This window comes from Tenebrio molitor, chromosome 1 (assembly GCF_963966145.1).
Source record: "Tenebrio molitor chromosome 1, icTenMoli1.1, whole genome shotgun sequence".
NCBI lineage: Eukaryota > Metazoa > Arthropoda > Insecta > Coleoptera > Tenebrionidae > Tenebrio > Tenebrio molitor.
The window spans coordinates 4,950,293-4,977,306 of record NC_091046.1 but is presented as its reverse complement, the minus strand read 5'-3'; the positions used below and the strand labels follow the sequence as shown (position 1 = coordinate 4,977,306).

General features: G+C 38.3%; 2 protein-coding genes across 9 annotated transcripts in view; both read left to right on the top strand.

The window, feature by feature from the left end:
- The first annotated feature begins 1 nt into the window (after nucleotide 1).
- On the top strand, nucleotides 2–4,102 carry LOC138122143 (calponin homology domain-containing protein DDB_G0272472-like). Of its 2 annotated transcripts, none has more exons than XM_069036290.1 (5): nucleotides 2–153; nucleotides 213–2,511; nucleotides 2,559–2,752; nucleotides 2,891–3,028; nucleotides 3,080–4,102. In XM_069036290.1, the coding sequence occupies exons 1-5, from the start codon at nucleotides 151–153 to the stop codon at nucleotides 4,034–4,036; spliced, it is 3,591 nt and encodes a 1,196-aa protein (XP_068892391.1). In that variant the 5' UTR covers nucleotides 2–150; the 3' UTR covers nucleotides 4,037–4,102. The 2 variants fall into 2 exon arrangements, with proteins under 2 accessions (XP_068892391.1, XP_068892390.1); XM_069036289.1 differs by having other exon boundaries at nucleotides 3,077–4,102.
- A 396-nt stretch (nucleotides 4,103–4,498) lies between these two features.
- alpha-Catr (alpha-catenin related) overlaps nucleotides 4,499–27,014 on the top strand; it is a 54,499-nt gene continuing 31,983 nt past the window's right edge. For 5 of the 7 annotated variants that reach the window (XM_069036293.1, XM_069036292.1, XM_069036294.1 and 2 more), the window contains exon 1: nucleotides 4,499–4,643. In XM_069036293.1, the coding sequence (XP_068892394.1) occupies nucleotides 4,557–4,643 (87 nt within the window). In that variant the 5' untranslated portion in view covers nucleotides 4,499–4,556. Of the gene's footprint in view, nucleotides 4,644–21,333; nucleotides 21,449–27,014 lie in introns of all 7 variants that reach the window. The other 2 variants (XM_069036296.1, XM_069036298.1) reach the window with 2 other exon arrangements.

Here is a 27,014-nt window from a genome sequence, read left to right as displayed (position 1 = left end):
GGTTATTATAATTTTGTGATGTTGGTACCTGATACCACGTGTTTCCAACTGTCAAATTATCCTTGTTTCTAGCTTTATGTTTTAGATAGTTCTTAAAGTATTATTAGTTTCAGTTTTTACGCTGCAAATATGACACATTAAAATAATACAATGGTAAGTATAGATTTTTAGGTTTTAATGTATACATTTACAACAACGAACGGTTCTTCTAGAATGAGTCAGAACTAGAGGATATAGAGTCCCACCTTTACAGTCAAATATATCATTCAAATGATCATGATGAAGAGCATTTTGTAGCTCCATCAGAAAAAATCGATATGCCTAGAACTGCACCTGGTACAGATAGACCAGGGAGATATTTTCAGACTGCTTTCTGGGGTTCCAAACCTACTAAAAATCCTTATCAAAAACAGTGTAGCCCTAGACCAGTTGTACGTAAGAATCATGAAAAGTCTCAAGGATTCTATTCCAAAAATTGTGCAAGTCCATATAAGCCAGATTTAGCAATTAACCAGTTGGTAGTTTTGGGTCCCCAAAATGCTGTTTTATGTACAAGTCCAAAAGAGGTCAGGAAGGCACGGTGGAAGGCAAAATTGAAAGAGAAGAGAAAGAGAAAGCAGGCTGCAAAATTGGCAAATAAATTCAAACAGTTGGATAGATTGATGATTTTTAAATCTGCTGAAGTTATTACATTGTCTGATAGTGACGAGGAGAGCTGTGTTATTGTTGACAATAGTTTGCCCCATGTGTCAATGCTTGAGTCTGAGCATGAGGCTAAACTTGGCTCAAAAGAAAATAATGTTGAAGAACAAGACAACACTAATGTGGCTTCAAATGCTGAAGAACCTAATAATCTGAATGAAAGTATAAGTGATGATGTAATATTTGTGGAACCTGTGAAAGCTCCAGTTGTGGTGATAGATATAGATGAGGAGTCTAATTCAAGTATACAAACAAATAAAACAGATACATCATTAGCAAAGATAACATTAAACTCTCCTGCAAAAAGTGATGTTTCTAATTCCCCAACTAAAGCTAAAACACAGACACCTAAGGAGTTACAACAAGAAAGGAGAGAACTGTTGAGCACTCCTGACTCTGCTTCTAATGATTTTATAAACAGTTCAGGAATTGAACTGAACAAGGAAAAATTCAACTTCAGCTTGCATGGCTCAGATTTTCACAGCGACTTTCTGAAGCCTGCTAACAGGAATGAAACTTGTGAAACTGAAAGTAGTTCGAGCACAACAGATGTAAACACAGTAAATGTGATAAACTCTTCAGTTTTCAATGAGATTGAATTCCCAAAAGATGACATTTTCTCAGAGAACAATTTAGAAACTTTTGGTAAATTTATTACTCCTTTGAGAAGACAAGCTACTGCTGATGTGACTGCACAGTCTTCTCCTAAACCTCCAGATGCACAACACCAGAATGTGTACTCTTCTGATAGCAGTTCAGAGAGTGATTTTGAAGAATCTCAAGTGGACAAGCAGAAAGATGTGTCAAGGAAAACTAAAAACTTACCAGAATTGTCACCCATGCAAGTAAAGAGTAACAAGAGCAATCAGCAGGTGCTGAAAAAATCTAAAAAGTTGATGGATGTGGGCACAAAACATGATTTGTTGAAAACAACTGTGACAAAGCAAGTTACACAGAAGAGTTCTGGTAAGAAGAAGAAGAACAAGAAGAAATCTATATCAATGGAAGATGCACAAATTGAAGATACTTATCTTGATGGGGAATCAGAAGAGATTGAGATTTCAAACAATTTGGTTGACAAGGGTGTAGAGCCTAATGAAATAAAACAGAAGAAAAGAAGGTCTAGTCAGATGGACAACACACTTGTTAATTTGGAAGGTCAGTCTAATAAGAAAATGAGAACTAGAAAAAAGAGAAGTGATAGAGGAGACAATGCAGATAAAACAGATTCTGAAGTTGTTTCTTCAATTCAAAATTTAGAGGAGAATGAAGAAGCAGCAGAGAAGGCAACTGATGATGCTTTGAGTAAGGATAAAAGTGATCATGTAATAGCTGAGGGTGTTGATAAAACAAGAGAGACAGTTGAAAGACAGGCAGATAGAGAGACTAAGCCACAAGAGACTTTAATACAAGACTCAAATGTTAGTACTAGCCAAGAGGGTGCAATGTTGAACAGCAATATTGTTGCAACTACTCCTGAAGAATGTAGAGAGAAAATCTCTGAAGAAGGTAATGTTGAGAATAATGTAGAAAAATTGGGAAAAGAAAAGTGTCAGTCTAATGAGCAACAGAGGGTAAAGACACCACTGGATGGTTTAGTTGTTGTAGATGAAACATTTGCAAGTGAGTTTGAAATAATAGCATCTTCAGATTCAGAATCTATCTTAAGTCACTTAGAAGAAGTGCAAGACATTCAGTTAATAAATTGCAAAGCACCAAGATTCCAGGATAAGAACACCCCTTCAACTTCCAAATCATCCATAGAACTTAAAGACTGCAGTGTGCAAGAGCTTCAGAGTGTCATGTCAGGTGAGATATCAGTTAACAGAATGTCAGATTCTAATGTTATGTTGTAGATGATCCTAAACTGTGGGCGATATTGGACATTGACAGAATGCCATATAGGGCTAGTACAGGTAGAAGATGTAACAGATGTAAGGAAGTAGGTCATATGGCGATTAGGTGTCCCAATAGAGTAGAAGCAAAGTGTAGGTTGTGTGGAGAGAGTGGTCATTATGAACCAAGATGTCCAAACAAGCTCTGCACACAGGTTTGTTTCAATGATTTCGGTTTTTAGGTTAGAATAGTTGCGTCGAGCGCCGTATAGAGGGCGCTTCTACGATATGTCATAGAAATTTTATTTCATTGCGATTACACTTGATTTGGCTGAAATGATTGTGTTTTCTAGTGCGGTCAGCGAAGTCATTACTCCACGACGTACTGCAAGTCGTGCTTCAAGTTGCGGTCGTACCGGTGCTCGCTTTGTTCCATGACGGGACATTTAACCACCACTTGTCCAGATTTGTGGCGCCGCTATTATTTAACAGTGAGTATGAGTTCCGCAAGCTGAACTTGTTTCATCAGTACGTCCTAGCAGACTTCCGAGGGCCCCATAAAAGTCTACAACGGACCGGCATTGAAGTCTAAGGAGCAGTTGTGGTGTTCTGGCTGTGCCCAATCCGGTCATCTGGAACATGCGTGTACGTACTACGGATCTGTTTATCCGCCGGCTGATCCTTTCATCAAAAGCTACGAGGATGTGTATCAGGATCGTCCAGTCCAGTCCAGTCAGCAAGAACAACAGCCGATTGCTCCGAATTATGCCAGTCAAGGGGATTCTCCGACGGTGGACAAACCTCGATATATGCCGACCTACACGTACGATCAGACAAACGTCTATGCGCAGAGGAATCTGTTTGCACCTAATCAGAATTTTCACTACAACGCCCCCAGACACATGATCCAGTACCCGCCGAGAGGATTTACGTATGATACAAGGAATGATTATACAGAGCGATATGATCAGAACAATTTTGAGGACAACTTACCGAATTACATCAGTTTTGAATCGGGACTCGATCAGCAGGCGTACAATGAAGTTCCCGTCGCCCCTCCAGAAGAGAGTTACTTGAACTCTTACGGAGGTCCGCCTAAAGAATTTTTGGACGTGGACAAGATGGATCCGAGAAGACACAGATATTTATTCTTTTCTTTGGGACCCGAGGATATACAAAAGTTCCTCGGCGAAGAGTTGAGTAGATTGACCAAGTTGTCATATCACATTGATAAAAGCAGGGCCGAGTTGAAGAGGAAGCAGTTTCAGAGGAACGTGAGCGGGAATCACTACCAGAAGCTCAACATGATGCTATTCGGCGTTCTTAATTTGAACGATGGCAAGACGCATTTAGAAAGATTGAAGAAGTTTAAAAGGACACGCTTAAGGTCTAAGCTACCTACAGCGAAAAGACAGCAATTGTATAAATCGTATTGTTACATTTTCGGACTTGACAAACACGATAATGTGAACTATAACAAGCTCTTAAACAGAATTTGATGGGTGTTTACTACTTGAATGCTCCGTTTTCGTTTTTTTTTTGTTCAAATAAATCATTTATGAATACGTGCTAGGTTACTTTTTTACATTAACACAATTGAATACAAGATGAGTTAAAGTATTTTTTACTTTCCACCGATTGTCCGGTGTTGTTTTCCCCAATTAAAGTGTCCAGTTTGTCTTATGGAAAAAGTGTGTTGTTGGTTGCCTAGCCACATTTACTTAACCGTCCCATTTATGACCCAGAGCTACTCACATCAAAACTAAAACTACATTCTCGGATAGATTATGTAAGTTTCCCGGAATGGCGAATTTTTGCCAAAATTCTACAAAGAATTCTTATTTTTGCAATACTTCGTTACGAAGAGTCGATAGATGGCGCTCTTTTTGACAGGAGAATGAAACAATCAGCTGATCACTGATGACATTTATTTAGGAATCCTCATCGCGTACGATTGAAACGAGACAGAACTATCCACGGGTACGATGGATCCGACGGAGACAACCAGTAGTGTAGAAAATGGCAGCAGTAGGTACAACAAATTTTGATTGTTTAGAAATTAAAACTCGTAGTATAGAACAAACCCTTCTTCCTCTTATTAAACAGGTAATATAACATTAGCCGCTTTGTTGTTGCGCAATCTTCGTCGACAATTTCATATAGAATTAGTAGTTTAGCATTTATTTGGCAGAACTGGGTGTGCACTTTGACAGCTATCAATTATAATGCTAGACTAATAACTAATTTGTCTATTGCATAACGCTTCTGTTTATTTAATGCACTCGTTCTAGTACGGAATAGCCGACCCGCTTCACACTGCCTGCGTGCCTCTGTTGAAAGCAGTTTGAGGTTATGTTTTTTGTTTATTGGAAACATGTGTTTTTGTTTATACGCACGCGTGTTTAATTTATTATTAAGTGAGCACCTTTTCCACCTGTCCGCGTTAAGCCGACGGGTTTGTCCGGAGATTAATGAATCTGGGGCAAAGCGCCGGTGCTGTTTTCCACGGAAAGTTGACAATTTCTGGCTAGTCGGTTGACGTTTTTTTTGACAAAATGGCAGTTTTTGGGGCCGATCGATTGGGACACGTGTATGCAAAAATTTGCCTGGAGCTTTTATTCAGGCCAAATCGGAGAGTATTTCAATCAATAGTCCAACCTTGCAAGCATCAGATCGTAAATGGGCTTTATGGGGGACTTTTATTGTGTGGAAATTGTGCCTTTAGACACGTTTTGTAGGAATGGTAATACAGAGATTGAAAAGTAGATAAGTTGAAATTGCCCCGGCCATCTCATCAAACTCTTTTATTACTGACTGGGGTAATGGCCACTTGTTCTTTTTCGAAAATGACTCACTTGTCCCTCATCGATTTTAGCAGTTGATTGCAGAATGGTAGTGCCGTGGATAAACAACAAATATGTTTAAACTCTTCCGTTAATTTGACTTCGTAAATGAACAGGTTTCATAATGAGAACAGAATTTTAGTAATTTCTTTTTAATTCGAGTTGTTCGAGTTCTTTAGCAGTGCGATGTAATTACGTTTTTAAAAGTTAATTTGATTCTTTGTGTGATTCTTGTTACAGGGTGTTTTCAAATTAATTCGTGAACAAAACAACAACACATAAATGTATCCTCAAAGTAGGCGTTGAAGAGTCGATTGTGAACGCATCACGGATTACAGATCACGGATCAGCTGTTTAAAGCTAACCTCACTTTTTGCGTTGTTAGTGTCTTTACTCTGCGGTGGTGCGTTCACAATTTACTCAACAATGCTAACTTTGAAGATAAATTTAAATGAACACCCGATATCAATGTTGAAATTCGAAATTTTTTAATCATGAAGCTATCTGCTGCATTTTATAAAATCCCGGCGCATCCACCATTTTTGCAAAACACAAAACTGAAGTTTTCTCAACCAGTATCAACGATTGAGTAATGCAGTGTTTTGCATTCGATTCTTCGCAATCAAGTCTATTAAAGAGAGTTTTCGGATTAGAAATAGCTCAAACACTAACAAAAATAGCGTGATTGCAGTTTTCTCATGTTACCATTGAAGATACTCGTGTAGCGTTTTCTGCACGAGACTTGCTACAATTAAATCTGTTAAACACAGTTTTTAGATTTGATCCGGTTCAAACGACAGCAGATCTTGTCATCAATTCTCCTGGAAAAATATCATTGTCTCCACGATTTTTGCAAAATATGTATTTACGGTTTTCTCAACTACTACTGGACAGAGTCACGCAGTTTTGTTAATTTAAAATGTAAAATGTGTATTTAGGCGAAAATGTAATTGTGCTATATTTTGAAACGGTAATAGTTGACTGAAATGAGTTTGTGATGACACAAATACAGTCGAATTAATTTCCAATTTGAAATGCAAACGAAACGTACGTTTTTTGTAATTAATCTAGTAACAGTGAAAAATGCCGGTGTGTTAATTGTTTTTTAAGAGAAGGAAATTATTGTGTGAAGTGTTTCCGTTTAAATTTATTTAACAACTGTATCTCTCGATGTTTCTGTCTAGTGTGCACTTACGTAAAGTCTCGTTAAGAAAGTTTTAATTTTTATTAACTTCAAAGGACACTTTATTAATTCCGAAATGTAATTTTCTGTACTGTAATTCAGCGACAAAGCCACTTTAGAACCTGCTCACGGATAACAAGTTGCTAACTTTGTTATTGTTAGAGCTGGTTATCAAACTTGGTGTACTTTTTCTTCATTCCGTGTTTCACTGTACATTAAATGTGACGTAGGTGGACGTTTCTATTTTTACACGAGAAGCTGCACAAGTGTTGGTTTGCATTTATTCTCTCATCGCGTAATTGTTCGATTAACTGATTTTATGGTACCGAAGCATTGTAAAACGACGATTAGCAGCAAATGATGGTTAACCACTGTTTATCCTGTCAAAGCGAATCGCGTTGATCGAAAATTGAATTTTTCTTATAGCGCGTGACGGGTGTAGTGTTTCGTCCTGATTCAATCCCGATGGTGGTCAGTTTGTTGGCGAAACGTGTTGACCGTGCGATTCAGGAAATGGCACTCGTAAATCTTCCGCAGATACATTTCACCTCTGTCGGCCTTATTGATTCGCAATCTCAATAAAAATGTTGCCCATCTCCATTTACATGAAATAATGCCGTCGTAATTCCCTTCTAGTTAAATCGATGCCGAAATTAATCTGGTCTTTAATGGTTCCGCGAAGCTCGACTGTTCTGTTCCGTGTTAAATGGGGGGGTTATCTCGATCGATTATTGTAGATTCTAATTTATTGCTTATGACGGCAATAAACGGACGGAAACGCTGTCTTGTCAAACTTTTTGCTATTTTTATCACGAAGCGCACCCCTGATTGATCCCAGATTTAATTTACTGTTCCAACTTTGCCAATTTTGGCCATAATGGGGTGGGAATTTTGACAATGACTCCCCGGAAGACTCATTTTTATGTTTGCAAAAAGGCTATGCCAAAACTATTCTCTTTGTGCGTTTTAATCGAAAAACTTGAATAATCGCGAGAGTTTCGAGCTTGCGAAAATCGAGGAGCTTTTTAGTTGTGCTGCGCAAGTACGAAAGCCGTACAAAGGTCTCTATTAGTGCATCATCAAGCTTTCGGATAAGCTTCTTGAATATGTAGGTCTTCGCCAATCGTGCGAAACAGAACTGTAATTCCAAATACTTTTAGCTTTGTCCATAAATATCTTTTGCCAGTACGGACGACTAGTTTCTCTTACACATGAAATAATATAATCTGGATCTAAATCTAAGTGAGCTTTTTGTGCGTCTGCTCTGAATGTCGCCGCCGCCGCCGCCTCGTTCTTGCTGATCAAATTTATGGTGTCTTCTGCGGGAAAAATTGGGTTAAGGGCACCATAAATCCGAAAATCCGAGGATATTGAATAATATATTAAACTGTGCCTTCTCGGCTTCTAATTAAAACTTTCTGCCTCCCATAATGTTCCAGGATTTGGTCGAATAATTTCCAACGCTTGTTACACGGCTCTACTTTTGCACATCTTTGTTGTAACAGTTACATTGTGGGTTGCATTACACCAATCATTTATCACTCGCTTTTTGTTTTTTTGCGATAAGCTAGAATATAATAAATTATCGATGTTTTTGTGCCTTCAAGTTGACCCATTAATCACTTTAGAAATCAACTTGCAATGATGGAGACTAATACCTTCCAATAAAATTTTTGATGGTCTCTTGGAGAATTTATGTCGTCTGGGGATTTCGCCAAGACGATAAAATTGAAGAGAGGCGTTACGGGCGAGGGCAAACACCGGCTTAGATATCATTTTAATTTTGATTAAATTGGCGTCGAAAATAAAGGCGGCTATTTTTAGCTTGTTTGGGGTATGAAACGGATATCTTGTGCTTTTTCGCGAACGCTTTGCATTCAATAACGGCGTTATTGGGTGGAATAAGAAATTGTATATTTTGAACCGTGTTAGGAAAGTAAGTAATACATATTTCATATTGAAAGGCATCGGTACACTTTGTTGTACTTTAGGTATTTTTATCTTTTTCATATTTTTATCCCTCTGGAATTATTACGTCCAGTCATTCGATGTGCACTAGTTACGGCATGATACGTAAAGATTTTTTTCTACTCCTATTGGATATTACTGTAATTTATTAATGTGTTTTCATTGGATCAATTTATCAATTTCGCTTCACAGTAGTCGTAGAAAAAGTATAGTATTCTATTCGGGGATAATGGCTATACTCGCTCGGATCAATTACCCCACTCGCCTGCGGCTCGTGACATACTCCAACAATACTCCAATTTTTAAATTTATTTGTTTTGAAATTTTTGTTGGATTTTAATTTTTCGGCGCATTTTTTTATTTTGTAATTTGACTCCGCGTTCACTTTTTTATTTTTGCTACTTTTAAATTTCCGCGTTCAGTTTTTTATTGGATACATATTATGTCTTTCGCTCCAGTTTCTTCACGAGTACAATTTTCTTGCAGCATCTCCATATCTTCTAGGATATGGATATTGCTTTGAAAGAAGTCTGAACTCAAATCAATTCTTAAATTTATTGCTGATTACTATTCAGGACCGAAGCATATTTTTACGTCCTTCCGCATAGGATAAAAAAGGTTTATGGTCAACTCATTTCTGTCGTCCATATTTAGCTTGGCGACAAGAAATCTCTCAATTTTTTCAGTGCTGTAATTATTCTGTAATTCATTGAATTATTTGCTCGCCAGCCATAATTAATAAACTTTAGCGGTTTAGTCGGTTTGCTACGGAAATAACCAGCGTTAGTTATTGTGCGAAATGGCCGAATTCGACCCGGATCGATATGAATAAATCTCGCATCGAGCATCACCCCGTATTAGAAAAAAAAATGTCAAACACACCGACACCCCCATTTCCTTTATTTCTCCTTCCGGAATCGCTCTCGTCCTGCACTTTTCGTCACCCCATTGTGACTGAAACAAAGACGTCGCTCGAATCCCTCGCAAATAAAAGATGATCCTGATGTTTCGCTGATTTCCAAGGATCTCGTAATAAATCAGACGAGAACATCTCACAGAACTCGTAACCACCTGTTCTAGCCTTGCAGCAAAACGCACCGAGAGTTGTTGTTTGAAATAAGGAGCGGCCATCCGGAGTTCCGGTTTAATTTATCACAATGGCAAGCAAAAGGAAATAAAGAGGAGGGGACAAAGGGACTCTCTTCGGGCGAATTTATTGCAAGGATGCGTCTCCCGCGTTAGTGATCATCCGGATTTTTACATTTTTATGATGAGAGTGTCGACGATATCATTTTCCGATAAGGCGTCAGCGGACCGGTTTACGTCTGGGGTTATGGTAATTTCGCGAAAATTTTACTCCTCGAACGGCATAATCCTGTTTGTGGTCGGACTCGCTGAGTCGCTTTATACTCCAGGACGGGTTTATTTCAGTTTTTTCGTCCTGGACATCGATTCGTTTTTATACAACCGGATCGGCCGGAATTATTTTAAATGTATCGCGATTTTCCGGGCGGGGGGTGCGCCGTTTTTGCGGAAGACTTCGCAAGAGGGGATGAAATTTAATTAAACGCATGAAATTTCATTTGAGGGATTCGACGTGTGGGAATGGAGTGTCGGATATTTTTCGAATGCAGTCACTGTGGAAAGGATTTCGTGGCGGAATGATCAATACGCGCATCTGAATAAAATTCGAAATCCATTTCTTTTGAAGACTTTCCGCATGATAAGAAGGTTTCGGATTTTCGAGTGCGGGTATAATGGGAGCCATCCGAACGGAACGGAAAAATGCAAATTCCACTCGCGAAAATTCCCCTTTCGGCACAAAAATCCGGTCCCGGAGAATTTCATTACGCGGTCGCTGCGTAATTAGTAGACACGTGATTTATCTTAGGTCTGCTTGGCGGTAATTAATTACACCGAATCGTAATCTTATTAGGCGTTTCCCAAAATTTCATTAATTTAGCCGGGGCGGCAGTCGCCTTGATTATTATGCAAGGCTGGACCGTTACAAATTCTGCGAATGCCCCAAGGTGTAAATCGTTTGTGGTAATCGGTAATTACTGTCGCTGCGCGATTCGTTATTTTTCGATTGAGGTTCTATTAATGATCCACGTTAAGCGGGGCGTTTTTCAACCCCGGAAAAATTCAGCTTAATCCGCCACAATTGATCGCTCCAAATGCGCTCCACTTTTCGGTCCGTCCTGGACAAAGCGCCAAGGACCAGATGGTCCTGGACACTTTCATTCATATCAAATATGGATATTTCTCACGTGTCACACCTGCTGTGCCAGACATGATACCGGATGGTTTGAAAGGAGCGATGGGGGAGAGATCAATCTTCGAAATCGTCGTGTTTTTATCGTCGATGTATTTCGGTTCGCCGATAAAAATATTTGGAGAGTGGAAGTGTACCCAAAGATGTGTCATCATTTCGGTGTAACACGGAAGTTCAATTTTCTTGAGACTCCAACGGGGGCTCGATATAGTTTACGAGAATTGCCCAGGGACCACTCGTTTTTGAATATTGTTTAGGGGAAAAGTGGCGGATTCGTTAGAGATAAAAATGAGGCTGCGTTTCAAGGAAATGAGCTTCGGCAACCTGTTCCATCCGACTTTTTCGATGTTGCCAAAGATAATAAGTAACTTGCAATTAGAAACTGGATTTTTTCAAATTTAGATTGCTTAAATTAATTTGGAAAAACAGCAAAACGCAAAAATGAAAAATGGTGATATTGTGGAGTGTTGAGTATTGTCAACAATTGTCAATTTGTTTAAATTTGTCTTGTGATGTATTTTGTTGATTTTCGCGCCAGCAAAATTGCTTTCCGTTGTAATTTCGGTACTTCATAGCTTCATTCAGTATTGTCTGTAATCCGGAAAGTCGTGAGAACGAACTTCGACCTGGATGTTGTGTAAAAAGTTGGTTTTTATAGTTGTTATTTTCAATATAGAAATTCTTTTTCATAAAATCGAATTTCAATTATGCGTGAGCGAAAGTGAAACCTTCACCCACTGGTAACTATGGATACAGACTCACTTTCTAGGAAGGTATCGAACATTTGATATAGTAAAACTTTTCCAGATTTTTTAATTTTTATTAAATTAAGACAAAAGTATTCAATATTGTATTGGTATCTTTTTTTTTCAACACTTCTCTACTTTCTGGAGAAAGAAAAAATCAACTTGTTATGCATTTGGTCTGTTTCACAGTTTTATTGCGAATGCAGCGGACTGATTTCAACCATTGATTTATTTTATCCAGATTAAATAAATATACTCGTACATATTTAATCTGGTTATAAATCAGATTGACATTCATACATTTATGATCGAGCGACATTCACATCTATTAAAAATTATTTGGTATTTGTTTTTCACTGTTTAAAAACCTAATAAAGTAGGTAAATTAATCATCAGCTTACAAATCATCACACCAAATGAATAAATAAATTTTCTATTTTTTGCTCGGATGAATTACGCTACTCGCCTTCGGCTCGTGACGCAAATCCTCACGAGTAATAGCCATGATTATCGGCTCGTTGAATAATATACTATTATTTGTGTGTTCATACCGTTTTTCCAAATTTTCTTAGCGATGTGTTGTTTTATATTATTTATTTATTGAGCGGTTTAGCTAGTGTTAGTTTTCCTTCATGATTTCATTTCGGATTTGTATGACTATATATTTTTACAAACGGTGAACAGTGTGGAATACAGTGCTCGAACAATGGATTAAGAAAATATTGAAACTCTACACATACATTTTGTTGGAACCGGCTCTTGAAAAATTAACATGCAAAGAGTGCAAAATTATTCATTGCGATTCCTTTATGCCTCCTTTTTCGAATACATTTAGAATGAACTCTTTCTTCCATTATTTTATACTTCAACTCCAAATTGTCCATGCTGTGTGAGGAATAAAGCATGAATCAAGGAAAAGTGGAGGATCTACGCAATAAAATATAAGGACCCTAATAAAAAATACATTAGAGAAGATTTACGTCAATGTAGTTCAAAATATTGTTGAAAAAGACTGTATTTACCGTTTTACTTTTTTCAAATTCTACTTTACACGTTCACGGGGAAAATATGCAGAAGTGACGAAATAAAAAATAAAAATACAATAATTTGTATTTCTAATTCAGCCGCGCATCAATTTTTTTAATACAATTTTTAATACCTTTTCAAGATTTTTTTCTTTTGATTTGCGCCCCTCGACGTTCCCTTGTCAAATGAGGGGTCGTAAGGGGGTTTCAATTTTCATGCACAACCCCAGAGTGTAACTCGAGCCCGGCCCCAATCTCGCACTTCCAATAAACAAAAACCGGTTAAGGGTGTTTGCTATTCTGCTTGGCACTCCCCGGAATTCTATTAAGAAGATCATTTTCCTGCAGAAAGACAGAATATAATAAAATCTCACCGGAGCAAAAAGCTCGGAGCTTTCAGCTCGGTTTGCTATTTCTTTCAGGTTTAATCGACTATTCCCCGTCGGACCATAATTCCCCCTATTACAATATCAAAGTGCTTGATAGTAAATCGAGCGGCTTACCATAATTGCACGATTATTAAAAACACTCCTTCGCCGCTTTGGAACTCGGAATGGAAGTAACGTCACTATCCGACGACTCATCACACGTTTCATTTTGCCCGAGTAATGGGGGAAAATGATGATTTTTTTTCTCTACCCTTGCACGACGGTTACGTTAAAACACAATATGTGCACGCCGAAATGGAGCTATAAATCTCTTCAACCCTAATGAAATGGAAATAATTCGCGTTATCTCCGTCACTCATGTGACGGTGTTTCTTTGTTGGCTCCACCACCAAATGACGATCTCGTGAGTACTCACATCATGTCCTAATGGCGGGACTGTTGGCGTTTTGTTATTTATTGCGGTTGCCGCAATCTCCCATAAATCCCACACAGAGACTGTTTGTGCCCCGGATTAAATATTTCCGGGTTTTGATTCGGCCAGTGCAGTCGAATTAAATTTGCAAAGTGGAGAGGAACGCTCCCGTCTAAAATATGCACGGGGAAAAGCTCCGGCGGAATTTGCAAATGCACCCGGAGCCCCGGACGAAGGGGGTTCCTCCGGACAAAATCAATGGAACCGACGTCGAGTTATTGTCGGTTTAGATTTCTAAATAAAGGAACAGATTCGAGCGACTCGCGGATCGCTTAAATGGAAGAAAAGTTGTCTGTTGTTGTAAATTGGAGCTCCGGTATAAATGGCGTTTAAAATGCCAACTGAAATGCTAGAATAAACTTTCTTATCGGGGAGATATTTTGTTTAGGAGTGCATTGTTCGCCGGCTTTTTCACTCGAATTATTCGCCAGAAACTGGGGCAAGAATTTTTTTTGGTTCTACATAAAACAACGAACCAGTTTTCCAGATGAAATGCTCACGCGATGCGATCCCTTTCATTCCAAACCAATTTGCGGCTCTTAAACGAGCTTAATAAGTTTAAATGCTTTCGCAGAATCGGGCCAGGTGTTCCGCGAGATTGGAATTGGCATGAATTCCTCGGCACGACGAGGCGCACCCCCACACCACAACAGTAGCGGATTTGAAGGTTTCACTTGATCCGATTTATCTTGTATTTTGCATATCTGCCAGACAAGTAAATTATGGTTTTGTGTGATAGCGGCGTATCGATAGAAGATTTTTGAAAAATTTCAAATTAGGACAAGTCACGAACCATCAGTCTTAACATTTGCGTGTCACATCGGTATAACTACTGCGGCGAGATATTTATCCTCTTCCAATTTACGATTTCGGAATTAATTCGGTTTTGATGGGGCCACGTTGTTGGTGTGAATTTTTGGAGGAGTACCGTTGGAGGTGGTGGTCCATCACGACGAACAGGTGTAGGGCAATCCATTTTGAAAAGTTAAGGCACGCAGAGTCGGCCGTTTATGAGCGTCTCGGGATATCGTAGAAATTTTCCGATATTATTCTGTCAGCGTCCTGGGGGATGTATAAGTAAGCACCTAATTGGCGTCGCTATTTTGCGTGGTAATTTTATCACCGCCGCATTTCAGGGGATGCCCGTCAAGTCGGCTTTCAATTAGAAAACTCCGCATGAGACATAAATTTTTACGTCGGCAACATCCGCGTTATTACGCTTTTATTACTTGTCCGGACATGAAACAACCCCTAAATTATTTAGGCACTTCTTATCCCCGGGGATGCGGCAACACTTGTAGGTGCGCTGGAAAGCTCGCCGAAGCTCATAATTGAGTGGTTTTCCGTGTTCATTCGCGATTCGTTTCCTTTACAAATCAGATTTTTGCCGGGGTGCGAATTCGCGTGCCCCAACTAGACGTTGGCGTGTAATTAGAAGTTAAAGTTGGGGCTCTTCCTTAATTTCCCCCGTAATACGTCGGCCGTTCGTTATTGAAATTTCAATCACGAAATGGTTCTCCTCGCCGAATTTATGCCCCTCGACAGGGAGAATTATCGTCGTTGATGATGGTGGAAAGCTATGTCAGCTCATAGTTTTCGAACTGTATATTCTACTCGACCTCACATAAATCGACGATAAAATTGGGGTTTTTGTCTTCGAAGGCCTCCACCCCTAATTAAATTGGAATGGCAGGGCCGGACGGGAGCGGTCCGATTGTTTGGCCCATTAATAACCAGACACATTTTTCACCGCACGAAAAATAACTCCGAATGCTTCTAGATGTTCACGATATGAGCTCCGCGTTATCTATCGCAGCCATTCCGGCCCCAAGTGTAAAAATTTAATAAATCTGGGAATAAAATTTTATTATCTGGCGCGATTGCCACGAGATTTTTCCACGATCAATCCACTGCAAGGTTACATTTTTTCCACCCCATTTTTCTATTGACACTAATGTCTCCGATGTTGCACTATTTTTGTAGTATTTGAAACAAGCACTTTTGGCGGAGTATTTTCAGTATTTTCTAAACATTTAAAAAACACTTTATTTGATAAGATTTTATCTCATAATTGTACATTCTAGATAGGGTTATTATAAATGTTTCTAACATCGTAGTTGGCGTAGAAAACCACACCAATTTTGGATGTGCCGCTAGCCTAATAACAGACAGATCGCAGATAGGTAGCGGTACTGGCGGTAGTTTTTACCGCCGGAAATCTGTCAGCTGCCATGTAGGAATGTATGTATATAAAGCGGCACACCTAAAATTAATCGCCCAGCCAACTACGATGTCAGAAACATTTGTAATAACCCCGTACATGTATCACGTTTGCATTGATTGTTCCTGAGATATTGATTTTTGAAAGTGAAAACAGGGTGGCAGGGAAATTTTAATTTTTTAATCAGCAAAGTAAAGCAAACTAAAAGAAGAAATCGAAAAAATGTCCAAAATGAACATATTTGAAGCTCAAATACCTCCTAAATTAAGGATTGGTGGAAAGGGATTTATTGGGAGCCGGCGCGATTTCCCAATCTCATCCCATTAGAATTTTGAAGGGGTTATATCAAAAACAAGCTTTACTTCAATGGGTCAGTCACAATTGTGAAACCGAAAGAAAAGAATCGGTGTGAAATGAAGTTAGTCCAGCCAAAAACTCTAAAATGTTTATTCTAATTGTGCTTTCCAAAGACAATTGGCGTATTGCCAAGAAGGAAATGTAATGTTTGTTTCTTTTTGCTGTCGGAAGATTCTTCACTTAAAAAAAGTGTGTACTTAAGACCACACGACCAGTGAAAACTGCTCTTTTTAAAAATCAATCAAGGGCTTTGATTTTTCTGTCGAGAAATCGATATTAAAATCTCCACTTAAAATCTGACTGTTTCTCGCTCGCTCGGCTAAACTCGGCTCCCCCGAACTCACTCGAATGAGCCTTTCACCTCGGAGCGTGTGACGTGACGCGAATACTGTTGTTGTTTTCACTTCAAAAATGGTTAAATACTGAAGGATTTAGTTGTCATCCAAGTAATAACCGATATGCAAATTGAATAAATTATGGACACTAGTTATCAAGAAACTGACGCATTCGAAGCTGCCAGAAGGCTTCGAAGAAAATTTATCTGTGCTAATAATTCACCAGATCGTATCGATTGTATCAGGATTTTTTCCGGCGTAGAATTTTCCTCCGGACTAGATTTTCCGACGCCTCCCTGCAGGATACACGTACTCCATTGTGAGTTTTTCCAGATTTATGTGCTGCGGTACAATTGTTCCTCTCATTAGCCGTGTTGTGGTGGAGCCCCGCTCAATAAATAATCCACCCTACGTGAAAGCCACGAATCAGTCTTTCGTGTCTGAGTTAAATCGCGATAAATCAAAAGTTGTAGCGAAGTCCTTGCGCCCCCGGTGAACACGGTTTTAATTAGCGATAAGTGAGTGAAAAAGCGACCGAGTTTAAGCAACTCGGCTGTAATAAGTTAATAGAGTCGAACACAATCCGGAGGGGTGTTGGTTTTTGCTGGCTTAAGGAAAACATCATTTTCTATTTCTCGAGGGTGGGTTGTGTTGGGTTTGGCGCCTTTCCAACCGAACTTTACCTAGAATGCATTTCAATTTTGCCAAATATTTCCCCCGAAAGCTGTGATAAATGTGCGGCCTGGAACAGACACGAGACATCTTTAACTTGAATTTTATCAATTTTCGAGAGGGGCCGATAACAGATTCCTTGCAGAACACATAAATACGAGAATGGTCGATTTTTTATTGCACAAAAAAATTCCTACCTCTCGATTAACCCACATTTATCGGAAATAATTTATTCAAACAATTTAAAAACAATCCGGGCTACAATAAATACACATTGTATTACCCCATCAAGGGTAATGAATGATTCTCTAAATTAATTCCAAAGTTTTCGTGTTATTATTATTAATGGTGGCGGCTTGTTTACCCTGTTTATTTTACGATGTTTCTCTAGAGTTTGCTCCATAGAGCTTAGTGTAGCTCGTTACATCCGAGCAACTCTTGTTATGTTTTTTTTTAATTATGCCGTAAAATTAATTGTAGCCAATTACAATGGTCCCGTGTTCGTGTAAATGGCGACACTGTTCGTTGGTTAAATGTTAAGTGGAAGCCCTTGTCGGGACCAAATAAAGGGCTGTCGCGTAGTGGACCCGTGTGAGGCCCGCGACAGTCCTCGCATTTTAGTATAAATATCCTGTCACATGTCGGCCACCCGGAGTGTCGATACATCATTCCGGGAAGAAAAATTAGACTTTAAGCTAGTGCTGTCGCATGGCGTGAATATCAACTGTACCCAGTTGTTTACAGATATTCGTTTGGAAAGTCGAGAGAGCGACGTTTTTGAAAATTGCGACAAGTGCCGCAGGTTAGATTTAATTATTTCAGTGGGGAGTTTGCAAACTTAAATTTTCATCCGATTCGTAGTGAATATTTTGGGGAAAGCTCCAAGACAGATGTTTGCGAACAAATTTCCCCAAAAGTCAGTCATTTGACTTTGTAATTACGTAATTTTTGATTGGTGCCGAGAAAGTTTTCAGTTTACGCGGTGTTTTTGCTCCGGGAATTGCTTCCGGTCAGAAACGACAATTTGCATGTTGTTTTCGGAGCTGTTATGTTTGTATTTAAATACGTTTACTTTTATTTCTAAAATGTGATGTGTTGTTTGAGAGAATTAATTCTGGAAATTTATGTAAATTGCAAAAACCAATTTAACTGGGATAACAAAATTGTTTTCATTTCAACTTCTACTAAAATTGCAGGCCAAGATAGCAATCTGGATGGTCTAAATTGAAATGATTTACCGTTTTACTACACTAACATTCATTCTACTAAGAATATCAAACATTTAATTTATTCATATAATAATTTTCTCCTCATCTTAGTTTCAGTTTTAATTTAATTTCTAAAAGATCATTTGCATTTTCTTTGTCAGACAACACTGTCAAAGTGTGTTAAATATCGAAAACTTCTACAGTAAACGCAGCAACATTTAATTAAAGCACGTCATTATAAATGATTGTAGTCGAAGCAAGCCATGCCCATGTTATGAAATTTTTGCCGCTCTATACACACATAACTCTAATGCGGCGTGAACTCTCAATAGTGTCAACTGTTAATCAACGGTGTGTATTCACTGATTCACATAATTTTGATCATTTTTATATGGAGCGGCAACCATAAATTTTACATTCAGTTTTTGCGCCAACTTGGACTACAATAATTTATCATGATCCTGTATAATTGCAGTAATTGTCACACATAGCTTGTCACTGTCACAGATTCAGATCAATGAAATGTACTTTTAGACCCTTTGTAGACACGCCATTGGTAATCAATCAGTCCGAATCCTTATTAAAAAGAATTTCTACGTACTCGCTTCATATTTTTTGTCGCTAGTCAGCCCCCTCGGACGGTGGGGAATGATTTGTATATTAAAATTTAAATCAAAGAAACACTCTAACTAAAAGTGAAGACGTTATCAAAATCTATCCGGTAATTTTTTAGTTATAAGCGGGCAAGTGATATATACCTAAAAATTTTGCTTATTATAAATGTTTGCTTATTGTAAAATGTGAAAAGAAGTTTAAATCTCCATAACCAAACCAGCTTTGAACTAATCAGTTTCCAATTAAAATTTATAAACAACAAGAGTGTAATAAAAAATTTATTCTTAGGAAATCAGTTGCATTTTAATATGTTTTTGCGTACTTTTGGCAGAACGAGTAAAAATGTTTTCTTTTTATTTCGAAGATGCTGTTATTTGCACATATCTTATCTGCAACAGTATTAATAACCCAAATTGTCTTATAACTAAAATTAACTTAACTGTGGCAAAAAATTTATGTTTGAATTTGTCATGAAGTCGTGAGCCAAGGCAGAGATCCTGACGCCAGGATTTCGGGGTTGTTCGAGCCTGAAATAATTTATTGTTGCTGCAGCATCACCAATAAGTTTTTCTTTTGCCAAATATTCGCAGAATTTTTTTATCGGTTGAAACGTTCCAGAATTTTATCCCATTTGATTCTTCCGGTTGAAAGATTTCAGCAATAATTAGAATTTATAATGTAGAAAATTCGTCTTGATTTTTGCCTGAAGCATCGACGTAGACCCGAAATCTGGAAAAAATGTTTTTGCGAGTCACGATTTTGGAAATATGTTTGCAAATAAATTTGTTTTTGTTATCTGACAGAATTAATTCGAAAAATTTATGAACATCGTGAAAACCAATCTAACCGGAATGGCAAAATTGTCCATTTGAACTTCTCCCAAAATTGCGAGTCAAGATAGCCATTCTGGTGCCACGAGTCCGGACCACTCCGGATCTGAGATAATTCATCGTTTTTTGGAAGCTTGTCTTGTTCCGAAGCTCGTTGCGTTTCCGCAGTAAAAAATCCTCCAGCAATGGGGCTCCTTCCTCCAAATAGCCGCGGCGTCTCTTTTCGATATTTGGGGCTTGATCTGATCCGATCCAGATAAGCAAAGCAACTTTGAAACAAGTGATAAATGAAAAAAGGGGGATAATTTATGTGCGGGATCCGCACTAAAAAACGCGCGCCGGGCAGCAATGGGATAATTCTGGAGAGATAAAACAAAATTGTATTTTATGTGACAACTGATGAATGATTGCGGTAAACAACGAAAGTAAAAACGTCGCGTATCTGTTGCGCACTTTTATCGTTTTTCCGGTGGGCGGGGATGAGTTTCGTCGGGGTTTTTGGCGGCGTTTTCGAACCGTTCACTGTCCGCTTGAAAAACCGCCAACTATCCGGGGGCGTCCATTTGATTAAACTCCCACGTTGAATCATTCATGGGTTCTGCGTCACGTGTATCACTTATATATTGTTGGTCGTTATCGGGGACGGAGGCGCGTCGAACGCCCACAAGTGGTAATTAGAGGAGCCTTGTGCTAGGTAAGTACCGGTCCTGCTCCAGCACAGGATAACAGAGGGATGACGAGTTTGCGCGAGTTCTTGGCGCGAACTCGCCGTGATCAATAGGACTCCGGAGTCCCGGACTCGAGTGCCACTGCAGTTAGTCTTCCCGGAGCCGCCGTGCACAGCGGTCACTACTCCAACGTTCTTCCAACAACAATCATTCAGTATTCAAACAGACACCAAATCATCAAAATTGACTATTCTGATAAGAGACAGTACATCCAGAATCACACCGCGGACCAGTCGCGACCCTCACAACCCACCGTTCTAACCACATCCCACTAGTGATAATTCGACAGCTTTCAATTCTGCTAAAAGCAACAGTACAATAATAGTTAGCCGGTAACAGTAGTGCGAATAGATTCGAGCTGCACTGGGGGCGGCAAACGTGTGCACCACTCTAGATCGGGAGGAAGGGACGAAATTTTCGCACCACGGGAAAAACCATCTGTTGATCTGGAGGGAAACTTTGTAATTGGAAATGTGCAGCGAGAGCCGTTAGAAAGATGTACAAAGAGTAAAACGTGGCGAAACGAACCCATCAGATCACGTCGGGCAACAAATGTTTTCCTCTGGACGCTCCTGGAGCACGTCCCGAGCTTGTGAAGGCGACTCCACGTTCCACGTTTCCCCTCCGAAAAGGGGGACTCGCGTCGCCACTTGAATTTTTGATAAAATACGTACCTAAAATTTGTGATATTTTTTAAGTTATAGTCGTAGTTTTCTATCGAGACCCCTAGATGATAACTGTAGACATATCAGGATAGTGCTTCTCCAGTAGAATAGTTCAGATCTTCACGAATTACTTCTTCGTACTTCTACTTCATAATACAAATGAATGATAATAATTAGATATAGTTAGTTTGGATGTTTTTGCTATTCTGGGTGTTTTTCTTAGAGTACGGTGTTGTTAATTATTGTTGTTGTTTATCAATAAAGTGATCAGTCTACCGCTGTCGAGGAGGCAATTGTGATTCGAACCTAGTGATATTTTTGAAAAGTGACAATGAGTTTATCGCGCTCCTGCTTGTCTAACCGGACAATGAATGGAAAGGTAATTATGAATGAACCATAATCGTAGATGTAGTTAAACATATAAATACTTGATGACCGTTTTATGCCCCATAAACAGCTGTTACGTTTGACACTAATCCCAACAATTACCATAATCGAGGTGATTTAGCGTTTCTGCATGCAAATACCAACACGGTTTAAAATAATTCACTACACCTGACACATGATACGCTCAAGCTTTACTTAAATATTTGAACACTTCTGTGCGTCACACCCTCCGTCACGTTCAAATTAAAAAAAAGAGTGTGTGTTCAAGACCGCACAACAGAAGTGAAGACTTCTATGACGTACGTAATTGATTTTTAGTAATATATCTGTGAATGTACAATCTTTGTGGTTTACATACTCGAAGGAGCCTTTCACCTCGGAGCGTGTGACGTGACGCGTGACGGTGAAAGTGATTCACCGCCCGACAATAATGTCGCAGTGCGCCTGAAGAAGTTTTCACTTCAATAAATGCAACGTTGGCTCTGCTGCCACTGCTGTTGCTGTTCATAAACAGCTTTAAAGTGCGACTTTGAGGGGCCATAACTGGATAATTCGATTTTTGATGGCTGTAATAACACCGCTGTTATGCTTTATTGATGAAGCGTTAACATCATATGGGAGTATCTTGCGTAATTCAATTTTTATCACTGTGACAGTTTTCTCTGTGTGGCGCTAAATCTCGGTCCTAGTTGCAGTTGTGATTTTCCTTTTGGTGACATGTCTAGGGACCATAACATTTTGGTTGGCGAGAGTGAGGCAAAACTGAACAAACACGTTCGTGTTTAATTTAACGTTCTTGTCAATGGTATAATTTCCAGGAAGTTTGTTGTTTGTTGGTTGGAAATTGTGGATGTGGCTTAATAAACAGAATTATGTAATTATCTGGGACCAGCGTGTCGTAAAATACGATTACGAAAAATTGGTGGCGGTTACGTTTTTAATCCTTTTTTCAAATTAAATTTTCCGACGTTTTGTCCGCAATGTTGTTACTTTGAGATACAAATTGGACAGGATTGTGGCCAGGTTTATGTAGCCTCTGCATATAAATTACCTTGATCAGCTTATCAGTCCGACATGGAACTACATTCATACAATGACAATTTGCATATGCAGGAGGTTTTTCGCAGAGAAGCTTCGTTGCAGTTGTGTTGACCTATATTGATCAAGAGAGTCAACTAAATTTTGTCGGTTCGGTGAGGTTTCTCATTGATTATGATTTTCTAATTTATTAAGAGCGTTTTTCTGGTCGCAAAAACAGGACTCTTAAATTTAATTAATTAATGATTTATTTCCACAATTCCAACTGGCATCAGCATGTTCATGTTTGTTGTCGGTTGGAAAGCTCGAATCCTGCTATAAAAGTGCTTCTTTTACTGTAAGCGGTTTCCTGTAAAGGTCAAGGCTAGTGGAAATAGTTGTCAGCGAGCCAGATTTCAGCAAGAGAATCTGTAATAATTTTCAATTTCATAACCCAAATATAAAGCCACTGGTTTATACGTCTGGACTGTAACATATATCAGATGAGGGTTGAGTGAAACTGGACAACACTTTTATGGCTGGAAAATTGTTATCGGACTGGTTGGAAATTGCAAAGTGGTGGATGCGCCGGGCGAAAATGTTGCAAAGAATTTCCAGTTTATTATTTGTTTTATGGAACTGAGTTTGATCCAATTTAGAAGAGTCGAGTTTATCGAACAAATAATTTAATGGGGAAATTTTTATGGCACTGCTATTTTTAATACTACTTGATGTGCTATTAAAAACTAGAGAATTAATTTCCTGTTTTTTAAAAATTCCGACAGATTTTATCATTCTCAGTTTTAATCTGCCACTAATTAACGTAGTTTTTGTCTGTGGAACAGTTTTTAATGCCAATTTACAAAGGATGTTTGAAAACTGGGGCAAATTCTTAGACTACACAATTTTACAGAATCATTCTTTATTGTAATTTGCCCCGTTAATTTATTTCTGTAGAAGTAATTAAAATAATTAATTACAAACTGTTGTTTTTTGTCTCCTTTCCTAGATAGTTACATATAATAATAATAACAATAAGCTTATTTGCTCTACGGTCTTTCGAATTTCTAATTACATCATAAAAAAACATAAAAATCACGATCCCAAAAAAAAAATAACATTTTTATTTCTATCACCGACCCCTTTCTTTTTCATTCCTTTCCCTCCTCTTCCATATCTCCTTCATCCACCTTATCTGCCTTCCGTCTTCATTCGGTATTTCCCCCCATTCTTTTCTCTCCCACTCTCATTTCGCTACATCTATTCCACATGTGCTCAATTGTCTCTCTTTCTCTCCTCATAGCACATTCTGCACCTTCTTTTCCCTTCCATCCAATACCTTTTTCTCTCTCTTCGTTCCCACATGTAAATTTCGCCATCATTTTCTCTCTCTTGCACTCTCTTTCCCCAGGTACTCCGGTATTTCCTCTCTCGTACACTTCACAAATTTCCTGTTGAATCTGGATTCTTTCATTCTTTCCCTTCTTTCTTGCTTGTCTGTGTCTTTTTCCCTTTCACCCAGCTCTACATTCATCCATCTTCCTTTCGGTTTTAATCTTTCCACTTCTTCACTGTTGCCCTGGTTGCATTTCTCTCTCTCGCTCTCTTTCTCTGTGTTTTTTCTTCTTTTCTCTCCAGCATTTCGTTAGTATCCTGTACTCTTCCCTTCCATCCAATTTGTCTTCAAACTTTGCCGCTCTCTTTCCCGCTTTCACTCTCAGCCTGTTCTTCTCAAATATTTTTCTTGCACTCTCTCTACCTCTTCTTGTTCTTTCCATAGCCAGACCTGTGCCCCGTACATCAGTATACTCTCTACCATGCTCTCGAACATCATCATTCTCCTCCTGGAATCACCTCCCAACTTTCTCCCTGCTATTCCTCAAATACATCCCACTACCTTATCTACTTTCCTCACTCTCTCTGATACGACTATGTGCCTTATCCGTGGCTCTTTCATTGAATGTGTAACCCAAGTATTTGAACTCGTTTACTCATTCTTTTTTCCTTCCTTCCCAGTTCCACTCATTCTCTTCACTATACCTCTTTCTCTTATTCAACACCATCATCTTCGTTTTCACAACATTCACTTCTAGCTTTTTCTTCCTCACATACTTTCCCAGGCTCTTCTTCATTTCTTTCATTTCTCTTTCACTTTCACTTTTTATACTTCTAAAATGAACATTGTTTGTGTTTTTAAGTCTTCTAAAGTTATAAAACGTTTTAGTAAAGAATTTTAACTTCTTAAATTAAGAAAATCAGAACAGAGAAGTGTTTGGACTTGGCAACCTTAATAATAATTGTGACAAGTTTAGTTGATTTAGATTTTATAACAAAAGTCTTAACTTAACAATTTGTTAAAATTAAATTGAGTGATTGTCTATAATAAAAAGAACAATAATTACCACTTTTAGTACTGTGGTGGAAGATGCTACATTTTTTCAGTAGAGTGAAGTAAACGGGAAAAAATTTCATTTTGAAAAATATTTAAAAAAAAGTAAATATGACTGATCTTATACATTAATTCCCACATACATCAAACGTGCGTGTTCAGCCAATCAGAGCGCTTGCTTTCATCCAATCAAAAATATTGATCGCCACAAAAACGTCCTGCTACTCCTGTTAAAAGTGATTAAAATTGCATGCTACTCCTGTCAGATTCTCAAATAGTTTTTAATAATTGTGCTCTTATTAACTGTATTCTAAATAAATAATTAACGTTAAAGTTTGTACTCTGGAATTAATCTTGCCAAAAATAGCACGACCTAATTTTTTATATCTGATAAATTTTCCAATTTTCATTTTTGCTTTAGACAATTTTACTCGTTGATATTTGGGCATTTTTATTCAAACGTTATACCCTCGACCTAAAGCTCTCGGGCCTAACCAGAGTAAAAATGCCCAAACTCAACTCGTAAAATTGTCAAAACAAAAAGTTTTCGTAAAATTGAAAAATTTATACAATAAAAGAATTAGGTCTTGTTATTTTACTTTCGAATAAATCGGCACAAATATTTTTACTTATATGAAATCAAAGTAAAAATAGGTGCTGATTGTTTTCAATATCTCAATAATGCTAACTAACACACACTAACTACACAAAAAATTTAGATTTTCTTTTTTGTGAAAGTTTGCGAAGAGGAAATAAGTTCTTAAGACATAAAAGTAGCACCGTCAATTATTATTTTAGTTCTGGTCTCTGAAAACTTACGAGTCAAAGTTTCCTTATTTACCGCACCCTGTGCGGTAAAGCGTTTGTCTGTCTGAAATGAGTGGGATAAATAGGATATATCGCACGGTCGTAGATAAAATAATTATTGCTTTCAGAATTAAAAAATTGTATCAAAAATAAATACAATAAACCTTTTTATGAAGGGAAGTTTATCACACAGTTTTAGGCTAGCTCATTTATTGCTTATGGCACTTATGGATAATTTTCTATTTCCCAGTTTAAACCTGTATTATTTTTAAATCTTTTAAATTCTCTGTTATTGTCCTTACGAAATAGGTCCATTCATTTTGCTTGAAGAAAATTGTCTGCGGCTGTCTGTCATGTCAATTTCCGTTTTTACGATGCATCCATCATACATACTTTCATTATGACAATATCGGAAAGTGCACCACTTTATTTCTCGCAGACTCGTAAATTTCTCCAAAGTCGCCGAAATAAAAAAGACCCTCCCAGGATCATGTTTGTTAATTCATTCGTTGTTGTCGTGCCAAATTGGTATAAATTTATTATTTTGGCAGACTTTCAGCCCCATTTGAAATTTCCGGATCCGCCAATCTTATTTTTCCCATGGAATTAATTTTCCCAACAAATTGAATACTCGTATTTTTAGAAGCGTTGAACGATCCGAGGCCGAATAAATTAACATGGAAAAACTTCATCAATAATAAGCTCGAGACGATATCTCTTCTATTAATTAGAAAACCGAGTTGGCATTTCTTAAGTTTTAATTAAAATACTTGCGGTAATATTCAAAAGTCTTTCTTTTACTAGTTGCGGTATCAGTTCGACTGCAACGTCTCTATTCCTCGGCACAACTCGACAAACAACGTTTTTACCTTAAAAGCGAGGAAGTTTTTGACGCCTCCGAGATAATTTAATTGTGCCACCTGATTTATATTCCGCTTTTGAAGGAAAGAACGTTTCAGTGGTTGCCATCAAAGGGCGCTTCAGTACTTGACGTTTCAGCCGCGGCGCAACTTTTTTCCTGACATTCTTTTCTCGTTATCTATCAACCAACAAGGAAAACCTCGGAAGCTGATTTGCAATTCAACTCCTCGCGAATTAAAACTGCCGCAAAAAGCTCAGGTCGAAGAAATCTGTTCCGCACGTAGTGAAAGCTCTCGTGTTAACATTTTTACTGTCAGCGCCTGCAAGTAAAAGCTCACACTCCTCGAATAAATTGACCTTTCGGGGCGGCACTTGAAAGGTGGATTTTTTTCGGGAGTCGTTCCCGAACACACCAGCAAGAGTTCTAAATTTCTGTTCATTTGAAACATTTATCCGAGAGAAAAGAATGAATAAGTAATGAGAT